Source organism: Pelobates fuscus, chromosome 5 (assembly GCF_036172605.1).
Source record: "Pelobates fuscus isolate aPelFus1 chromosome 5, aPelFus1.pri, whole genome shotgun sequence".
NCBI lineage: Eukaryota > Metazoa > Chordata > Amphibia > Anura > Pelobatidae > Pelobates > Pelobates fuscus.
This window is the reverse complement of record NC_086321.1, coordinates 354,210,710-354,229,986: the sequence shown is the minus strand read 5'-3', so window position 1 is coordinate 354,229,986 and position 19,277 is coordinate 354,210,710. Positions and strand designations below refer to the sequence as shown.

The window sequence follows — 19,277 nt, the reverse complement described above, 5'->3', positions numbered from 1 at the left end:
AGGGGTTTCCTAATTCTGGCCGCTATATATTGGGCCACATGGTCAGCAGGAAACCATTCGGTCGACCTCGGGTGTTGGAGGTCATCAGGATTAAATAGGGGTTCCCCTTGCGGATCTAAAATAATTAAATCATCCGCTGGCTTTTGGCCTTTGTTGGCTGTTTTGCCAGTTAGACTGTGCTCTGGAGAAGAGTTCTCCGATTCCAATGAGCCCATCTCTTCTGGCTCGCTCAATACCTCCTCTTGGTCCGAATCAGTGTCGGATATTTCTGTTTGGGCTTTTGCCCATTTCCATGACCTCACCGTTTTTGCCCGGTGGGAGGCTCTCTTACGTGGGGGCCCCACGTCCTCATCAGTGACAGGGCGCAACCTGTCCGTAAAATCAGTTTTGGAGGTTTGTTTTCCCATATAATGGGTCTTTTTAGTAGCCTTGCGACCGGTAAGGGGGGCAGGCTTTTCATCTTGGGCCTTGGAGCTGGGGCCTCTGTGATTATGACCAGACGCCATAATGGCATTACTAATGGATAGGGTCAGATTGTCAGACATCGCCCCCATAGCCGTATAGATTGCTTGCGTGACTGATTTAGTCATGGTTGCATCTAATAAGGAATGGAACTCTTCAGAGTTCAATTGTTCCCCAGACGCCAACTCTTCCCCTAGAGGGGAGATAGGTTGTGGGGCAAGGGACCCACCATGTGTGGTGTCCTTATTGCTCGCAGCCGTCCTGGCACATTCTTGTTCCTTAGGCTGCTGCATTATATATATATATATAATTAAGTCTGCTCCAAAAGTCACTAATTTTGCACAGTAATATTGGCCCTTGGAATAAACAATTTAATTATAACTGCTGTGATGCAGTACAATATTGTCCTTTTAATATTATTAATCAAGGACAGGGAAGAATTTACCTTAAAAGGTAACTAAAATTGGAGGAGATAGGGCAAGGCACAAACAAGCTGTCAGCTTACCTAGTGTTCCCTCCGAAATGGCTGCAAAGGGACACTAGGCTGGCTGACAGTTATTAGCCACTACCCCTTCCTCGCGCTCCCGCCCAGTGGGTTGGGAGCGTCGGGAGAAAAGCGCGGCAAATTTCTGCCGTTAGAGGGGAAAATGGCCGCCGTGCTATGCGACCGCGAATGCGCATGCGCGGGCGGCCCAGTGAAATGTCTGCACTGAAGCCGGCCGCCGCGGAAGCTATGAGGGAAATAAAACTTGACAGATTGCGGGTAATAAACTACCCAGCGGGATAGGGGAGGGGGGAGAGTGCTACTTGGACCGGAGGAAAAAGCCCGGTCCACAGTACGAAGTTAGGGGCATAAGCCCCAGTAAACACCAGGGCTGCCCCTCCTTTACCTATAGAAATCCCTATAAAGGGACACTAAAACACTCTTTCTACCTCCCTGAAATCAGCAAATAATGTACAATATTAATGTAAAACAGTAATATGAACACACATCAATCTATTATAACCAAAAATCAACAATAATTTAACTCAAATACAGAGAGCTAAAATTAGGTGATACTTAGCTGAGGCAGCAGCAAAGAAAGAGGGAGAAGAGAGGTCACATGGGTGGACATGGATACATGGACTGTTCCTATTGGCTAAGGATAGCATACTAGGTTAACCCCTGGAATACCTATCCTAATTGATTCTTTTAATGTTTAAAAACTTTTTTCTTTGCTGCTGAGGTATATTAAAGAAAGAGATAAGCATAATATGAGCCTCCGTGTCCTTTAATAAAATTTTTTTCTCTCTTCCAAAGCCAATGAAAAGGTCAGGTGCACTGTGCTAGTAGTGCGTGCCTGACTTTTCCCCCTCTGTGAATCAGCTGTAGTAAAGCACATTAAGATGCACAGGGGCTTCTGAACACTCTGGCTGAAGTATTCTCCCTGCACAAAATGAAGGTCTGTGCTAGGGTAAAAGGGGAGGGCTTGCAAGAGCTGCAGACAGTAGGTCTGCAGCTTTGGCAAGTTGTTTATTCATATATTCTCAAAGAAAACCTGCAAGAGAAAAATGTATCGTTTGTTTTGGGGTATATCAAATATCCTGTTAAAGAAACACTCCGGAGTTTTTATTTTATTTTATTTATTAATTATTTTATTGTCCTCTCACAAAGTTAGATTTAAAAGTTAGCTTCTCGATCCCAGGAAATATCTGACTGCCATTTTAGGGTCGAGAGAATTTTTTTCCTAGTTTGTAGCAAAATTGGAAGAGCTTCAGACTGGGTTGTTTTGCCTTCTTTTAGATCAACAGCAAAAACATATGTGAGGAAGGCTGAACTTGATGGACGCAAGTCTCTTTTCAGCTATGTAACGAAGTGGATATTTAATTGAAATTGTTACCATGTTTAATGGATTGGAAGTTATATGCTGAACTAGATGTCTTGTAGTTTGTTTTTTTTGTTTTTTTTTATAGCGGTTTTATAGTTTTTATAATATGCGATATGCTAGTGCACAATTGCATCAATATAGTTTTGAGTGCTTTTGCTGTAAACGTTCACCCCCCCCCCCCCCCCCCACTGATTTCAAGAGCAAAGAGAGTACCTCTGCAAGCTTGACTCCACTTATATAGGTGTGTGTAGTTCTTTGTGTTGCAAGTATTTTTGCCAAGCATGTATCCATTGGAAGAGTAACCTAGGAGATGAGTTTTTATTTTGTCTCTAAAGGCTAGTTTATCAGAAACGTGTGAGCCCCATCACCCTGGGGACGTGAAGCAAACACTATATTCTTCAGTATAATTAGACTCCTTCCTCTTTCCCATGGGTTTCGTATTTCCCCCTGGACAAATCATTCTTCAGAAAGAAGTAATCCTCGACACTAAAGACGTGGGTGACTTTTTATTGTCGGTCTGTCGTTCCATTTTCCTATGTGGGAATAAATGGCGTATCGCAGGTGGAAGGGTTGATACGTTGCAGAACATGAATGGAAGTAAATGAAGATTGGTCCTCTGGGAGAATGTGCGTGTTTCAGTTCCACCCAATACAAATTGATCCGTTGTGAAGTCCCTGTTGGTAGTACGCTTTGAAAATGGGTTCTTTTGCTTTACAGCTGTAGGCTACACCCTCCATGGTTCACCCTGATTTAAAATGTACCGCTCAGCCTAAAAATGTGTGGTTGAAAAGTTCTGTTTCTTGTGGGTATATACACACTTATTATATACATTATACTTGTATACTCATGCTTGAGATTTCACATTAAAAGATATATTTCATTAAACTTGTATTTCTTCGGCCTCCTCCACGACGGTTGGTATCCCCAATCTCCGGCCGTGTTGGATGTGCCCTAAGTTTAAACACACTCTAAACCTAATTAAAAAGAAATCATCATAATAATCTGATATAAAAGCCATGTCTGAGTTCTGAAGACAATCTCTAGTCTAGTGGACTGTGTCTTAAAGCGACACGGTCACCCCCATATTAAAAATTGGTATTTCATAAAGATGGTATATTTTAATAAATAATCTTTTGGCTCTGTTATTCCAACCCAGTCAAGAGATATACAGAGACAAAGTTTAGACCATTTTGCCTCTTTATTTCTCCTCCGCCTCACATTTCCTTAGACAAGGCAGTGCCTACGTGTCAAGACCTGCAGCTGTCATCGGTGACCGCTGCAGGGAATTGGCTGTGAAAGGACCCTGCAATCTTGCGGGATTCCCTATAGGTCTCATTGTTGTATGTCTTTTGCATGCGCAAGAGTAGAGCAGAGGAGCAGCACGACCAAGATGGCGGCGCCTGCGATTGGCATGTTCAGGAAAGAAATCTATACATTTTGACTGATCTATATTTTGGCATCTTCAAACATGGCGATCCCATGTATTATTATTATTATTATTGGTATTTGTATAGCGCCAGATTATTCTGCAGCGCTTTACAATTAAAACGGGAATGTACCAAATCAAACCATAACAAAATGTAACCGGAACAATAGGTAGTTGAGGACCCTGCTCAAACGAGCTTACAGTCTAGAGGATATGGATGTGAGACTCTATAGGAACCCAGACCACTTTATCTCATTAACCCCTTAAGGACCAAACTTCTGGAATAAAAGGGAATCATGACATGTCACACATGTCATGTGTCCTTAAGGGGTTAAAGTGGTCAGGGTGCAGCTTCTCCCTTAGCCCTGCAATGTAAATCATTGCTGTTTCAGAGAAACTGCAATGTTAACATTGCAGGGTTAAGACTGCCTTTATTGGCTGTATACCAGATAGAGGCACTATCTGCCGTTTCATAGAGTTTAAAGGGACACTATAGTCACCAGAATAACTACAGCTTATTGAATTTGTTCTGGCGAGTAGAATCATTACCTTCAGGCTTTTTGCTGTAAACACGGTCTTTTCAGAGAAAATGCAGTGTTTACATTACAGCCTAGTGATAACTTCACTGGCCACTCCTCAGATAGCTGTTAGAGATCCTTCCTGGGTCATGGCTGCCTAAAATGCATCGAAACATGCAGTATCTCCTCCCTCTGCATGCAGACACTGAACTTTCCTCATTCATTGATTCAATTCATCTCTATGAGGAGATGCTGATTGGTATGGGCTGTGTTAGAATTGTGCTGGCTCTGCCCCTAATCTGCCTCCTTGTCAGTCTCCGGCCATCCTATGGGGAAGCATTGTGATTGGATCAGACTACCACTTCTGCTTATGTCAGTGGGCAGGTCTAAAGGAAACGGGGACAAGCAATCCGCTCCAGACTTGAATACCAGTAAGATTTTACTATATTTGGTAAGGCAAGGGGGGACCAGGAGGGCTAGATGTTGGTATTAACCCTATACATGTTTGTGTTCCTGACCCTATAGTCCTCCTTTAACTCTGTGAAACGACGCTGGTCGTCCTCACACTGTGCATGAGGATGTCCAGCGTCTTGCAAACCCTGTAGAAACCATTTAGTCAATGCTTTCCTATATGGACAGCTGAATACGTGTGGTTCCCCCTGACGTCGGAGAAGGAGCCGACCAAGCAGTGAGGGACCTTGGCGCTGGAATCGGCTGAGTACTTAGTTATTTAACCCTTTCTCTCTTTAATCTCTTTAATGTGAGATTACACACCGCATTACACCTGTATAGAAAAACCTGCTATATATAGCTCTGAAACATTTAACTTTTAAAAAAAAAAAAATGCTGGTGTGATAAAAGGCATTTTTGCATCCAGTAGTACAAAGTAACTGCATAATGATTGCCGGATGGTATTTCAGAAGGTCTTGCTTGAGTTGTATGGATTTAATAGTTTTTAGAGGCACACCATGTATATTCATGCTGCTCATTTGCATGTGAATGATGCAACGTGATACTGGGAAACAGTAGTTTTAGAGCAGTTTAAGTGCACATCAATTGCCTCCTTATGGGGGAAAATAACTTATGTTTTCAGTTAATTATTAAAAAGGACTGTAAAAAAAAAACGGACTAATTCCAAATTCCGTTGTTCATAAATTCAGTGCAAACAGTCATTACACTATATAAAATTCATGTAGGAGTGAGCAATTTGTCAGAAGAGGTGACTAAAAAATAGTCTAACCACAGATAACTGAATGGAGCAGGTAATCTTTCTAGTGAGTAAAATAGGTTGCTGTACGAAATACTCGTCACTGTTCCCTTTCACCTGCTCGCAATACACACATATACACACACAACACTCTGCCACACTCACTGTCCTAAACACACCCAAACAAAACTTAGACTTATTGACGCACACGTCGTCAGCCACTGCAAACCATACTTGGAACCCCTCCACATACAGTTCTTAGCACCCCCGCATACATACAACACTCACACTCACAGAATATGGGCAACCTTAATCTGGCTTTGCCAATACAATGGCTGTAAACCACTTAAAGTGTATACTCTTGGGTACCAAACGGGTTCTCTCCTCTCACCTTCCCCTAATAAATGTATTTTCAATAAATTATTTTTAGCTTTTCTGGAGAGCAACCTACAGATGTTGAAGGGAAGGGGTTTTTAAGAAAATACTACAAAATCTGGTGTTGTATTTAAGGAAACCGAAACGAACAGGTTTTATTTTATAATGTGCAGCTGGCGATGGGGGAATAATATTTATGGGAGTCCTTTTTGCATACAACAGTTTCTTAAACTGCCATTTTCTGTCTTAATCCCATTTTAGTTTTGGTGTAGGTTTTATTTGTTAATTTTTTGCAATACTGGAAACATCTTGAAATTTGTAGGTGCTTTCTGTTTTATCTATCCCTCTCCCAGTGACAGTATAAAATCTGAAAAATCAAGCTTTATCGTTTTTGTACTGTGTGCTGTTTAAAACTTGATCGTAATTTATAGTTCAGCATATTTGGCGTATCACGTGACTCTTCAAGCAGAGGGTGAAGCGTTAAAGACTTCTCTGTCCACTTCTCGCTCCCCTGAGATGCTATGGTTTGATCATTTTTGGTCAGCCACTTTTTTGGTTTTGTTACATTTTAAGCTACAATTGGCACAACATAAACTAACATTTTAATGTTCGGCTGACCAAGAACTAAAGATCTTGACAATATCGGCATGGTTTATTTACCGTGGCTTATACATAAAAGCTCATCCATGAGAGAAATGAGGTAATGGGGATATAGCGTTTGTCACTGCATATGTATAATATGATTACTTGTATTTTAGAAGGTTGACTTTTTTTACCTGGGGACTCCTGGGTGTCTATCCCTGCCCTTTCCCTACAGTCATGAAAGCTTGTAGCTCCTCAATGAGCTTCCATTGACTCTTCTAAGCCATGTCCTGCAATGCTAATTGCTCTCTGCTAACAAATTAAGACCAGCAATGCTTTCCTTAGGGAGAGAGTGTCTGGCTCTCTTTGAGGTTAGAGAGCAACACTGGGCTTCCCTTAGGCAGGAGAGTCTGGCTCTCTTTGAGGTAGGGAGCAACGCTGGGCTTCCCTTAGGCAGGAGCGTCTGGCTCTCTTTGAGGTAGGGAGCAACGCTGGGCTTCCCTTAGGCAGGAGCGTCTGGCTCTCTTTGAGGTAGGGAGCAACGCTGGGCTTCCCTTAGGCAGGAGCGTCTGGCTCTCTTTGAGGTAGGGAGCAGTGTTGGGTGGGCCTCAGGCAAGAAGTCAAACTGTTAGAAAACAGGTCTGAGTACAGCTCCCATTTAACTCTTTGCAACATTTATAAACGAACGTTGTATCGAATGCCCTTGTGCTGTCTCTGTTAACCACATCAGCACTCTGCTAGGGGAAGGAATGTAAATCCAGACTTTTTTGTGGATTCTAATGCTCTGTTAATGCTGGTCCTTCTGATCAAATTCTGCCTTATGGATTACAAACAGGTTTCTTAACACCATCCCCAAAAGATGTGCTCCTTGACTTGTTTAGGAGGGTCAAATAAAGCGTGTGATATGACACACCTGAAACATAATCATATATACACATTTTGTATATTCTTAAACTGTGTGTGCAAACAATAGTATCAAATATAAATTTTAATGCATATTTTCTTTCTTTTTAAGGATGGAGACGTCACCTTCAACCGCGCCAAATTGTTAAACGTCGGCTTTGCAGAAGCATTGAAAGAGTACGATTATCAGTGCTTTGTGTTCAGTGATGTCGATCTCATTCCAATGGATGACCGTAACATTTACAAATGCTATAGCCAGCCCCGGCACTTATCTGTGTCTATGGACAAGTTTGGATTTGGGTAAGACACAATTTTATCATTTTTTCTTCTCACTGCATATAGTATCATACCTCCCAACTCTGTCATCCCAAGAAGGGGGATGCTGATGGGGTGGGGGGGGGGGGGGGTTAAAGGGGCAATCCATTGAAGCAATCTCATCAGGACCAGGTTCTCCTGAATTACTGTAGTTGAACGCACACTAGGCTACCTGCCAATCATGTATGGCCAGTTTTGACTTGTTTCTTATAGCAACAGCCCTGGATGAGCAGTAATGTTTCTGAAAGAAACAGTGTTGTCATGTCCATAAGATCAAAACCTAAATAATGACCCATTCTCTTTAAAGGGGGTCTGTTAATTCAATATGGAATTTATACCATTGAGTAATACATTGAAAATCGCACGTAACTCGTGTGGACTTTATTTTTACGAGGTGCTGTTTTCTTTTTAGTTTGTAGTAAAAGCTTAACAAATTGCATTCTTAATCCTGTTCAGACAAGGCAAAGTCTATGCAAACATTGCAAATGAAAAGGAGAAATAGAAATATTGTTTGCGCTCTCTGTGCGGACTGCCCGGTTCAGTGGACAGAGCTGCTAACAATGATTGACAGGGAGCCCCAGATAGAGGCAGTCAGTGGCAAGATACAGAGGTGGGAATTTGTGCATTTTTATATTTAATTTTCACACTTTACAAATGCTGGCACTGTAGTGCATGGTTTAAATCCGGGGTGGGTAACCTTTCGCCCTCCAGATGTTTTGGACTACATCTCCCTTGATGCTTTGCCAGCATTATGGCTGTAAGAGCATTATAGGAGATGTAGTCCAAAACTTCTGGAGGGCTGAAGGTTCCCCACCCCTGATTTAAAGGTTACTCCAACCACCGTGACCACTACAACATTCCTTCTGAGCCGAGGAGAGTAGTTCTCTATGAGTAGTTCTCATTCACATGGATGGGGGGACTTTGCCCGGTGCAGGATTCCAGATAAATGTATTCTTAAATTGCAGGGTTTTACAGGGGGAACCCAATTGCTAATGCAAAGCCGGGTACTGCAAAGTGAAATATAGATTTATTTAAAAAGGGTTGGAGTAACCCTTTAAACCTCACATGAGGTCCTAATTTTACTTGGCACATGGGACCTTGCGGAGCCTCCCTTTTCAGCCTGTGTGTGAGTTCCTAAGAGATCAGGTAACACACCTCTACAGGTAACCAAACCCAGCACGACACCTGTACTTTTATTTTATTTTATTTTTTATATGTGTGTGCAATTGTTGCTAGGTTTGTTTTTGGTTTTGTAAACAGAGTAAAGCTAACAGGATGAAAAGCGTTTTAGCGTTTTAAAGGCCTGCTCTATGACATTAATAAAATATGTAAACCAGTTACCAGTATTTACCTAGATCATTCCTGATAATAAGTTTTTAATGGCCGTAAGACGACCTTTATTGCAATCTTTTACAACAGAACGATAGACATAAAAGTTTTACAACTAGAAAAGCAGCAATCGTAATGAAAACAGGCCCTTTTTTCCGTGCGTGTGTTTTTTTTTTTTTTTAATCTTTATTTTTTTAGCCTCAGCCTATTCTGCATTATTTTATAATTTATTGTGTTTTTATCGTTGTTGAAAAAAAATGCTTGTGTATAGGTATGGATATTATGGTGAATATAAATCTAATCTTTAATTGTCTGTCCCTTTTTTCAATGGATACATTGGTTCCACTATGCAGTGTGACATTTTAAAACACAATCTTGTTTATTAAGGTACACCCTGTCACAAATTAGTGGGACTGTCACAAATTCTTCATTATAGTATAATGAACAGAAAGAACCCCATGTATCCTATGACATATGAAAGGCCATGAAATAAAGACAAGGGACAACGGCACTAGCCGAACACATGTTTGTTTACAGTGCGATACCATTTAAAGTTTAACTTTGAGTTGTGTCTCTTGTTGCCTTTTTATTTTGACATTTGTTTCTTATCTCATTCAGCACATGAATGGGTTTAGGTCTAGTCATCGTGTTAAATTAACATTAAGTTCAAAATGTATTTTTATTTATTTTTAAATTAACATTTAGCTCGACTTGTGTGTATAACTTATCCTGAACACACTTACACAGCAAAGTTAAAAGAGAGATCCAAAAACATTGAAATCGTTGCATATATTCCATTTTGGAAAATGGAAAATGTCACACAACCAACTTTTGACAAACACAAATTCTCCTAAAACAATAACTTTGCTATTTTATTAATGTTAGCATTATAGTGTATCTGTCAATAAAACCAGCTTGTCATATGTGTAGCATGTTGGTAATACTGCATTTTTTTGTTTGTTTTTTTTTCTCCCCAGTCTGCCGTACACTCAGTACTTTGGAGGTGTATCTGCCTTGAGCAAAGATCAGTTTACAAGAATAAACGGATTTCCAAACAATTATTGGGGATGGGGTGGTGAAGATGATGACATATACAATAGGTGAGTTATTTTGTTTAAAGGCATTAATGACCATATACCATGTTTGGGGGATTTAATACCTTTTTATGGATTCAGAAGGAGAGTGTAGTTTACTTGATAACAAAATGAAAAAAATAATAGAATGACTGACTGACTCACTTCTAGTCTTGTGTATCCATGGTTAGAAACCATAGGAATGTCATTCTCATTTTTGATTACGGTTGGGCTTTAAAAATGCTTATGGAAATTAGGAGCCCAACAAAATATTGTTGATAGATGACCACTTAGGACAATAGGTCTTTATCACAATCTATGGTTTGATAAATAATGTCTGTTAATGATCTCATTTGAAGGGACACTTTTGACATTATTAGATTTAAAAAAAAAAATACTTGCATTTTGCATTAAACAATTAATCATCCTAAAGAAATCCAGATCACGCATTAGATGATTTATTAACCCATCAACCTAACCATTTTGCCCTCTCAGATTCAACAGCCCTGTGGACCTAAATGGAGAAATGTCACCTCAACTCTATTTTAATATGATAATTTCATCAAGGTTTGAAAGCAAATTGATTCTTTGCTAAATTAAGTTTATTTAAAAAGTTCAAAAAAAGAAACAAAACGAATTTGTCCCTTTCAGTATATGAGTGAATCTGTCCGCCATATATGTACACCCTGGGTCAGACAATGTTTGTATTTGACAGTTATTGGGACTGATGTCACTGCATTGTGCAGACCAGGGAGTGAAGCCGGAAAGACCATAGAGACTGTCTGTTTTCAAACATGGTTTAACCAGAGTATGGGTTTATAGCTCCGGACCCTGTCCTATATGAAAAAGATGGAGGAGTTTTTTCACATTTTATTACATATACTTAATTTTAGCACAGAATCCATTTCCTTTCAAAACTTGATGAAAGGATCGTTATTTTAAGCCGTTGTCCTTTGAAGTGACTGAGAACCTAGTGTCTTCACAGTTTTGAACATGAGCAGAACAAACCAAACTTAAGCATGCGATTTCTAAATGATCAATTAAAAAAAAAAAATGTATGACCACTTGTATAAATATATTCAGGTTAATGATACACGGGTGATCAATTCATCCTCCAAAGAGGCAGGTCAATAGAGATGGATCCATTTTGTTTGTGAATCACCACAGGACGTTGGAGCATGTGTCTAGGCCATGCTATCAACAATGAAGTCTAAAGCTAAGCCCGGCTTTAGGTCTATAATGACTTCTAACTATGCATTACCGGAATTAAAAGTCATTTTTTGGATTTTCTTCACGTTGTCTTTTCCCCACAACTATCCCCATAATGTTGGTATCCTATTAATTTCCAATCAAAGTTCACAAACACTATCAATCAAACACTCTTGGCTCTTGACTGTGAATCAAGGCTATAGTTTCCTAATGTCAGGCCATTATTAAGGGAATGGACACTTCTCCCTCCTAGTGCCACAGAAAGGGAGTATACAGTGTGTAAGTTGGGGTATGTTTGTTTTTTTTTTTGTTTTGTTTTGTGTTTTTTTTTAACGCCTCATTTTGATGTAAAGAAAAGGCGCTCACTCCTTGTAAGTAAGGAATGAGGTCGCTGAAAGATCCATACGGGCGTGTGTGAGCTTATTATAAAGGGACACTCGAGTCACTATAACCATTTTATCTCAGTGAATTGGTTATAGTGCCTGGAATCTCCTGATGCATTTTCTTAATTTAATGTTAAATAATTTTTCAGCAGTTTTAACACTGAGTGAGGGCCCTTGACTGCCCGCATGCCAGCCCCCACTGGAATAATGACTTGGGAGACTCTGATGGGCTGAAAGTAGTGAACTGACACTCTCGCACTCTAAGCCAGGCACCACAGCCCATTGCTGCTCTATCTTACATTGCCCATGAGCCCAAACACCACAGACTGGGAATGGTCTGCTGTTGACTCTGGTTTAGCATTAAAGTGTCTGCTATTTTGCCAAATGTAGGTTTAAATAAATCCTTCTATGTTTCTCTATTTCTTTTATTTCTTTTTTTTTTATAATTGCACATAAGAAAACATAGTCTATTGGACTTTTTCTCATGGGAAGTTTTGGCAATAGGAAGGCCTTAAGCAAAGTTTGATATCTGTTGCCTAGTTGACTTACCCACAGTCCAGAAGGGTAAACGCCAACTTCAATAGAGGTGAACAAATTGGAGGTGCCCAGTTTTTGGGATCTGTCACAAGGAAGGAAGGAAAGATATATTAAATATAAAGTCGAGTAGCGAAGAGGAGGCCATAATCCATTAAGGTACGAGGGTCATAAGAAAAGGAAAATGTTCTGCACAGCTGAGTTTACGCATATTTTGTTAGTTACCTTGAAATCGCATGTTTACTTCCTACATAGTGTATCAGCAGGTTGCTTCGCACTGAATAGCTATCTAACAGGTTTCTAAACATTCTGCACTCAGACGATTCCAACGTATTAACTAATGTCCAGGTGAATAGCATGACTGTATTTGCACTGTATCTACATTGCCTGCAGGGCTCCAAACGTGGCTGCAGTATTATGATAGTAACTTAACATAACCGTTGTTTGCTTACCTTCAAAATGCATTGTATAAGTTTTCGTTAATCGACTTAACAAACAAAAAATGTGGCATTACTATACAAGGAAATGTATCCACCTAATGCTAACGATGTATTAACCCCATCCTGTGAACAAACCGTACATGATCCTTTTCTCTCTTCTGTATCCCATCTCATATGCCGCAATAAAACAAAGATTGACAAAAAAGGAAAATAAATAAAAGGAAAATGGAAAGCAGAGGGGAAAAAAAGGAAGAAAACATGACAAGGCTGCTTTATTAACAGTTGGGAATGGTTTTAAACTGAATAGAGAAGTAGCACCAGGACTCAAGACACTATAACTACTTTGGTGATATGAGCAGTTACTGTGCCTACAGTGCTGCTTTGTTGAAACCCTTTAAGGACCTAAACTATGTCATCTTAAGGAAGTGTGTTTGGTGCATACACTTCAGTCTGGTGGTGTAATAGATACATTAACATTTCAGAGACATGGCAATGTTGTTAAATTTGGCCATAGACATGCCTGTACCAGAGGTGCTTCTTCATTGAAGACTTTTAATTAATTATGTGTTAAGTTCAACATCACACAGGATGATAACACTGCACGCTTGTAGATGGTTCTCGTAGAAAATTTCTGAACTCTATGCTTCTGTTAGAAGCATCCTATTGGTCAAGCACAGCAATTCTTGGCCAATACAAATGGAATGCACCAGAGATCATCTGGATGGATGACCTCAGAAAAGAGGAATGCGTGGTGTCAGATCGCTGGAGAGTTTGACATTTGTGTTCTAAAAGGGGGTCCATAATCTAAAAGTACTCAGGAATATAGTAATACTAAAAAAATAAAATAATATAGGAATATTCAGTTAAGAGTTGTTCGCTACTGCAGAACCTCTCGCCCTGAATATAATCACCAGAAAAACACTCCAGTGCTGTCTGGGGCTTAACCCCTATACAACAAGATACAAAAAAAGAGAGAAAAAATATCCTCATCCAAAACAGAAAAAAATAACAGTTTTAAATGTTGAAATAAGCTGGATATATAGAGCGAGCAATTAACAGGTATACACCCATCTCAAACCAAAAAAAGGGAAATATGTGATCAAAATGAATACAAAAGCTATTAGGCTTTTCTATGACTAAAAATGAACTCAAAGTTGTCCCCTCTTGTATATGCTTTATTCAAACATTGCCGAAATGATTTGTGTTTTTTTTATACTTCAGTCAGCAAGATAAAGGGAGATTCTTGCGTTTCTGTAATAGATGTTCACACCAATGTGTGAACCCTATTTTAGGCTAGCTGATTAAAGTCAAAGTAATATATCTATGCCTTCATAACCCTATTAATTAATATGGGCTCTAAGTAATTCCTCCTAAGATAATGAACTCCATTGAAGGAACGTACATCATACAGAGAAAACTGTTATCCTAAGATAATGAATTGTATAATGCTAAAGGAAGATACAGCATAGATATAAGAAAAGGCCTCTCTCCCTGTATGCTGTATCTTCTTTCAATGTTACACAATTTGGTTTGAGATCGGTGTATACCTGTTAATTGCTCTCTATATATATCCAGCTTATATCAACATTTGAAACTGTTACTTTTTTCTCTTTTGAATGAGGATATTTTATCTTTTTTTGTAAAAAAAAAAAAAAAATTAAAAGCCAGTGAACTGTAATCATTCTATTAAAGAAATGTGTGCAATTCACTATTTTATGTCTGGATTCTTGTTTTTTTCCTTTAAATTTAAATCGGTTTGTGCCAATTCTTTTAGAAGGCAACATATTGTTTTTATGGATATTTCCACATTTGGAGTCAGCCTTCAAATTTCTCTCGATCTGTTAAGTAAATTCTAGAAGTGCAGTTTTACTGAGAATTTTCTCTCCAAAATGTTCTTAGAATATATTTTGAATACCGTTTTTTTTGTTTTTGTTTTTTTTATTCAGAAAGATATTTATATTTTATATTACAGAATAGCAAGCAGAGGGATGTCGATCTCTCGGCCTGACGCTGTAACTGGGAAATGCAGAATGATCCGACATAACAGAGATGACAAAAATGATCCGAATCCTAAAAGGTGAGCACATTCTTTGCTGCTGCGTGGTTTAATGTTGGGGCGAGCGCAGAGTGGTTTTTGTTCTCTAGAGATAACAAAAAAAATTGCCATCATTTAAGCAATGCGCCCTGCAAAAAAGTAGATACCTGCAGCCGGTTTTATCTCCCGAAAAACACAGAAACTGTAGTACAGACAGGGAGGAAAGCACGCAACCTTCTCAGATGAGATGGTGAAAAACATAACTATTCTTATAAAAAAAATTACAAGCATTGCTTACTATATTCAACATGTAAAATGAGCACACAATGAGTTATTCGACACCAAAAGAACAAGGAGAGAAATCAGTGACATTTAAACAAATACAAAAAAAAAATCGAAACTGCAGCTATTCTATATCCGAATTCTATCTGAAATACCCATAATACACTTTAATCTGAAATAGAAGGTGCAAAGTCACATTTATATAGTTAAATGTACAATTTACTGTTATTCTGTCGTCAATGAAGTAAGGCATTGTGACAGTATATTGATATATATATATATATATATATATATTTGAGAAGACCCTAGTGTTATTATTGAGGTACTTTCATTTGTAAATATACACACATCATAATTTGCGTGAACTCCATTAGAAAGAGCAGATGGCAACTAATGAGCATTCTATTTATCACATGTTAACATTGATTCCTTAAAGGGACACTATAGCCACCTGAACAACTTTAACTTAATGAAGCAGTTTTGGTGTATAGAACATGCCCCTGCAGCCTCACTGCTCAATCCTCTGCCATTTAGGAGTTAAATTCCTTTGTTTATGAACCCTAGTCACACCTCCCTGCATGTGACTTGCACAGCCTTCTATAAACACTTCCTGTAAAGAGAGCCCTATTTAGGCTTTCTTTATTGCAAGTTCTGTTTAATTAAGATTTTCTTATCCCCTGCTATGTTAATAGCTTGCTAGACCCTGCAAGAGCCTCCTGTATGTGATTAAAGTTCAATTTAGAGATTGAGATACAATTATTTAAGGTAAATTACATCTGTTTGAAAGTGAAACCAGTTTTTTTTTTTTTTTTTTCATGCAGGCTCTGTCAATCATAGCCAGGGGAGGTGTGGCTAGGGCTGCATAAACAGAAACAAAGTGATTTAATTCCTAAATGACAGTGAATTGTGCAGTGAAATTGCAGGGGAATGATCTATACACTAAAACTGCTTTATTTAGCTAAAGTAATTTAGGTGACTATAGTGTTCCTTTAACCCCTTAAGGACCAAACTTCTGGAATAAAAGGGAATCATGACGTGTCAGACATGTCATGTGTCCTTAAGGGGTTAAAGTTCATTCCTCTGTCTCCCTACTAGCGTTTTTATCAAAATATTAAACAGTGCTTAATATTAGGCCAAAAAGAATTGCCTCCAAGCTTGACACTCAAGTTGCTACTCTACCTACTCTTGTCAAACACCATTACCTCTGTAATACATGATTCATCTGACTGGTGTAGGACTCGTATAGTGATTTATCGCTGAAAACTGTGTGGACTCCGTTAAGATAGTCACATGGGCCCTCCGTGTGGTGTAGTCTAAAGCTGATGAGTTTCACCACTGCTCTTGAAAGGCTTAAATGTTCTGGTGTCTATAGCCTGTCCCTCCAGGCTTTTCAATGTATCTTTACATTTTCAGAGTAAAGGCAGTGTTTACATTTGCTGTCTAGTAACGCCTCTAGTGGTGGTCACTCAGATGGCCACTAGACGTGCTTCCTATCTCCGTGCTGGATTGTGTGCAGCACACATGTACAGTGTCTCCACATTCTGTATGGAGACACTGAGCGCTCCCCATAGAACTGCATTGATTCAATGCATCTCTGAGATGCTGATTGACACCGCAAGGTGTTTTGCTGGGAAGACTGCTCCCCCATTATTTTTAGAGCTTTGAGCTGGTGTAGTTATTGAATGTTTGGTGGATGTCTCTTTCAGTCACAACTCCATGTGAGACAACCAATTAAAATTAAATTAAAACGTTCACTGACCGACGGATATTCTCGCTAAAAACGAATCGGAGAATTGCAACCATTACTAGATTGACCTCACACAATCTAAAGCCATTACTTGAAATGGCTTTTTACTGCTTGCATATCATTCACGCATAAATGGCCATTGATAGCCTTCATGGCCTAGTAACAAAACACAAGCTAGAACACAGGAAACATATTCTGCATGTGAGACTTCACCTACCGCCTACCTTTATTTCATTTTCTTAAAAAAAAAAAAAAAAAAAAAATGCATCATCTCAGATTGTATGTATTAGCTGATTTTCTTAAAAGAAAACTGGAATATTCCCCACCAGAAACAGAACGCGTTTTGATTGAACCAACTTGCGCAACGCGTGCGGTGTTCCTAAATAATTGCTTCTCGTATACTAAATTGGTAGATTTCATAAATCTAAAAGCACAAACTAATGAAAAGGCCAGGTGGCAATATACCATTTGGGGAAAGGATGGTGCCCGTGATATGGCTATATGAATTCTTTCTAAAATGCCACCTAGCTATCCTTTTTTTAAATGAACACTAAACCTTTATTCCTAACTTTAGTGTCCCTGTCCATAGCTAGATATAGGTATCCCCCATTTGCAGTAAAAGTGAATAAAATTAAAGTATTTGCTTACTTTTTTCTGCTGATTACTTCTTCTCCTGCGACGTCACGGAGTGGTCCAATACAATGCTTCCCATAGAGGTGCTTTGGCACCTGATGCGTAGCACGCACATCCAAGCTTTCTTATGGGGGCTTCCCCGTCACATGATCAAGCTTTACTCTCTCAATGTGACAGCCACTAACGGTGGACTTAACCCTGCAAAGTAAACATTGCAGTCTCTATATAAGAAATATTCTATTTTTTTACATTGCAATGTAAACCCAGGCCACTTTCTTTTTTGCCCTAGCCTATTAACCTATGTTTAGTTAATCACCATAAAGCATGGGGGAGGGGGGGGAAATTTTTTCCCGCCTATATGTCATTGTGATTTGAAAGCGATGACTTTGTTTTGATTTATGTCCTGTGTTTTTTTTCTTACATTTGCAGATTTGACCTCATAGCTCATACAAGGCATACCATGAACTCTGATGGGATAAACTCGCTCTCTTACCAAGTGATCAAAAAAGAAAAATATCCTTTGTACACAAAAATCACAGTGGATATTGGTTCTCCAAGATGATCTGCTCTGGAGAAAACTAAAAACCCCAGAAATTCCTGATTTACTTTTGAAAGACATTTTTGCTCCACACATGGGTATTGGACAAGTTAAGAGGCCTTCAACTGATGATTTGTATTTTAACAAAAAAATAATTTCAAGACTGTAATTTATGACTTTATGCACAGAATTATGTATCCTCATGATATGCAATATGCAATTCTCTTCTCTAAGTGCTCTTGCAAGCTGTCAGTGCCTTGTAAGCAAAGTGCTATGTCGTTTTTTGATTTTGCAAAAAAAACAAAACAAAAAACCTAGTGGCTTTTAAGCTGAATGTATTTCCCTGCACACAATGCTGCTACACGGATGTTTACACAATGTTACCGTTTCCGTAATTCGCACGAGTTACGGTGCATATTTCATTAAGAGAGCGGTGAGTGGGAGTCGGTTTTATGGAATTTGTTATCAAGCCCATTTCTGTTTGGAGAAAATGGGATTGGATTCTCTCTAACTAGCAGTCAAGCTGTTAAATCAATGCAGGCACAGATGCTTTATTTCAGAGTTTTGCAATGGCTTCTTTATTATAATTTTTATTCGGAAGTAAATATACATGATATTTTTGAAATATGAAGAATCCAGGTTTTGTATACGATTCAGGCAAGCCCTATGCTTTGATAGCACGGGGTCTATAATATTTATTTATGTAATTAAGAACATTTTATGATGCATCCTTCTTGCTAAATTTTCTACTGCTATACTTTTTTGCCTACTTTGCGTATGGTAATATGTCAGTCCTATATGTTCAATGATTCCAAATGTTTTACAAACCTTTTTATCAAAGTAAATCTGCAATGAACTGGAACAATGTTATGCCAGCCAGGGCACTTCATTTAAAGAGGCTCTGTCACCCAAAAAAAATCCTGATCTAATCTGCTTTTGCAGAGCTCCCTGTTTCTGAATCGTTCTTTATCCTTTCCGGCGTGCTGAAGTTTATTAATAAAATACAGAAGAAAAGGCAAGCAAGGATTACTTTTCCTTATGTATATCGGTCAAGTTGGTAAATCTTGACAATGGGCGGAACTTAAAGCAAGGTTCTGTTTCATTTCAAATTCACCCACAATCCATCCGTAAAATCCATACCATAGATGAGCTGACCTCATGGACAGAGGAGAACAAAATGGAGGCACCCAGATATTAAAAGGGCACAAGGAAGAAAAGATGATAAATTAATATAAACAATGACGAGCGGCAAGGATGAGAATATTATCCTTGAGATACAAGGAACTTAAGGAAAGGAAAATTGAAAGGGGGGTTGGGGGGGGGGTGGAGGGGGGAATGTGAATGGGGCCTCTTTAAATGGTCAGCGTAACCTGGTGCTAAGTGAGTTTTTATGTTTTGCGTGTTGATCATTCAATACA

At 39.0% G+C, this 19,277-nt stretch overlaps 1 protein-coding gene across 1 annotated transcript in view; it reads left to right on the top strand.

Annotated features, from left to right (window-relative positions):
- Positions 1–18,594, top strand: part of B4GALT1 (beta-1,4-galactosyltransferase 1) — a 73,588-nt gene extending 54,994 nt beyond the window's left edge. Inside the window, exons 4-7 of the mRNA XM_063455966.1 lie at positions 7,454–7,641; positions 9,963–10,085; positions 14,597–14,701; positions 17,751–18,594. Of these exons, the coding sequence (XP_063312036.1) occupies positions 7,454–7,641; positions 9,963–10,085; positions 14,597–14,701; positions 17,751–17,883 (549 nt within the window). The 3' untranslated portion in view covers positions 17,884–18,594. The remainder of the gene's footprint in view (positions 1–7,453; positions 7,642–9,962; positions 10,086–14,596; positions 14,702–17,750) is intronic.
- The last annotated feature ends 683 nt before the right edge of the window (positions 18,595–19,277 follow it).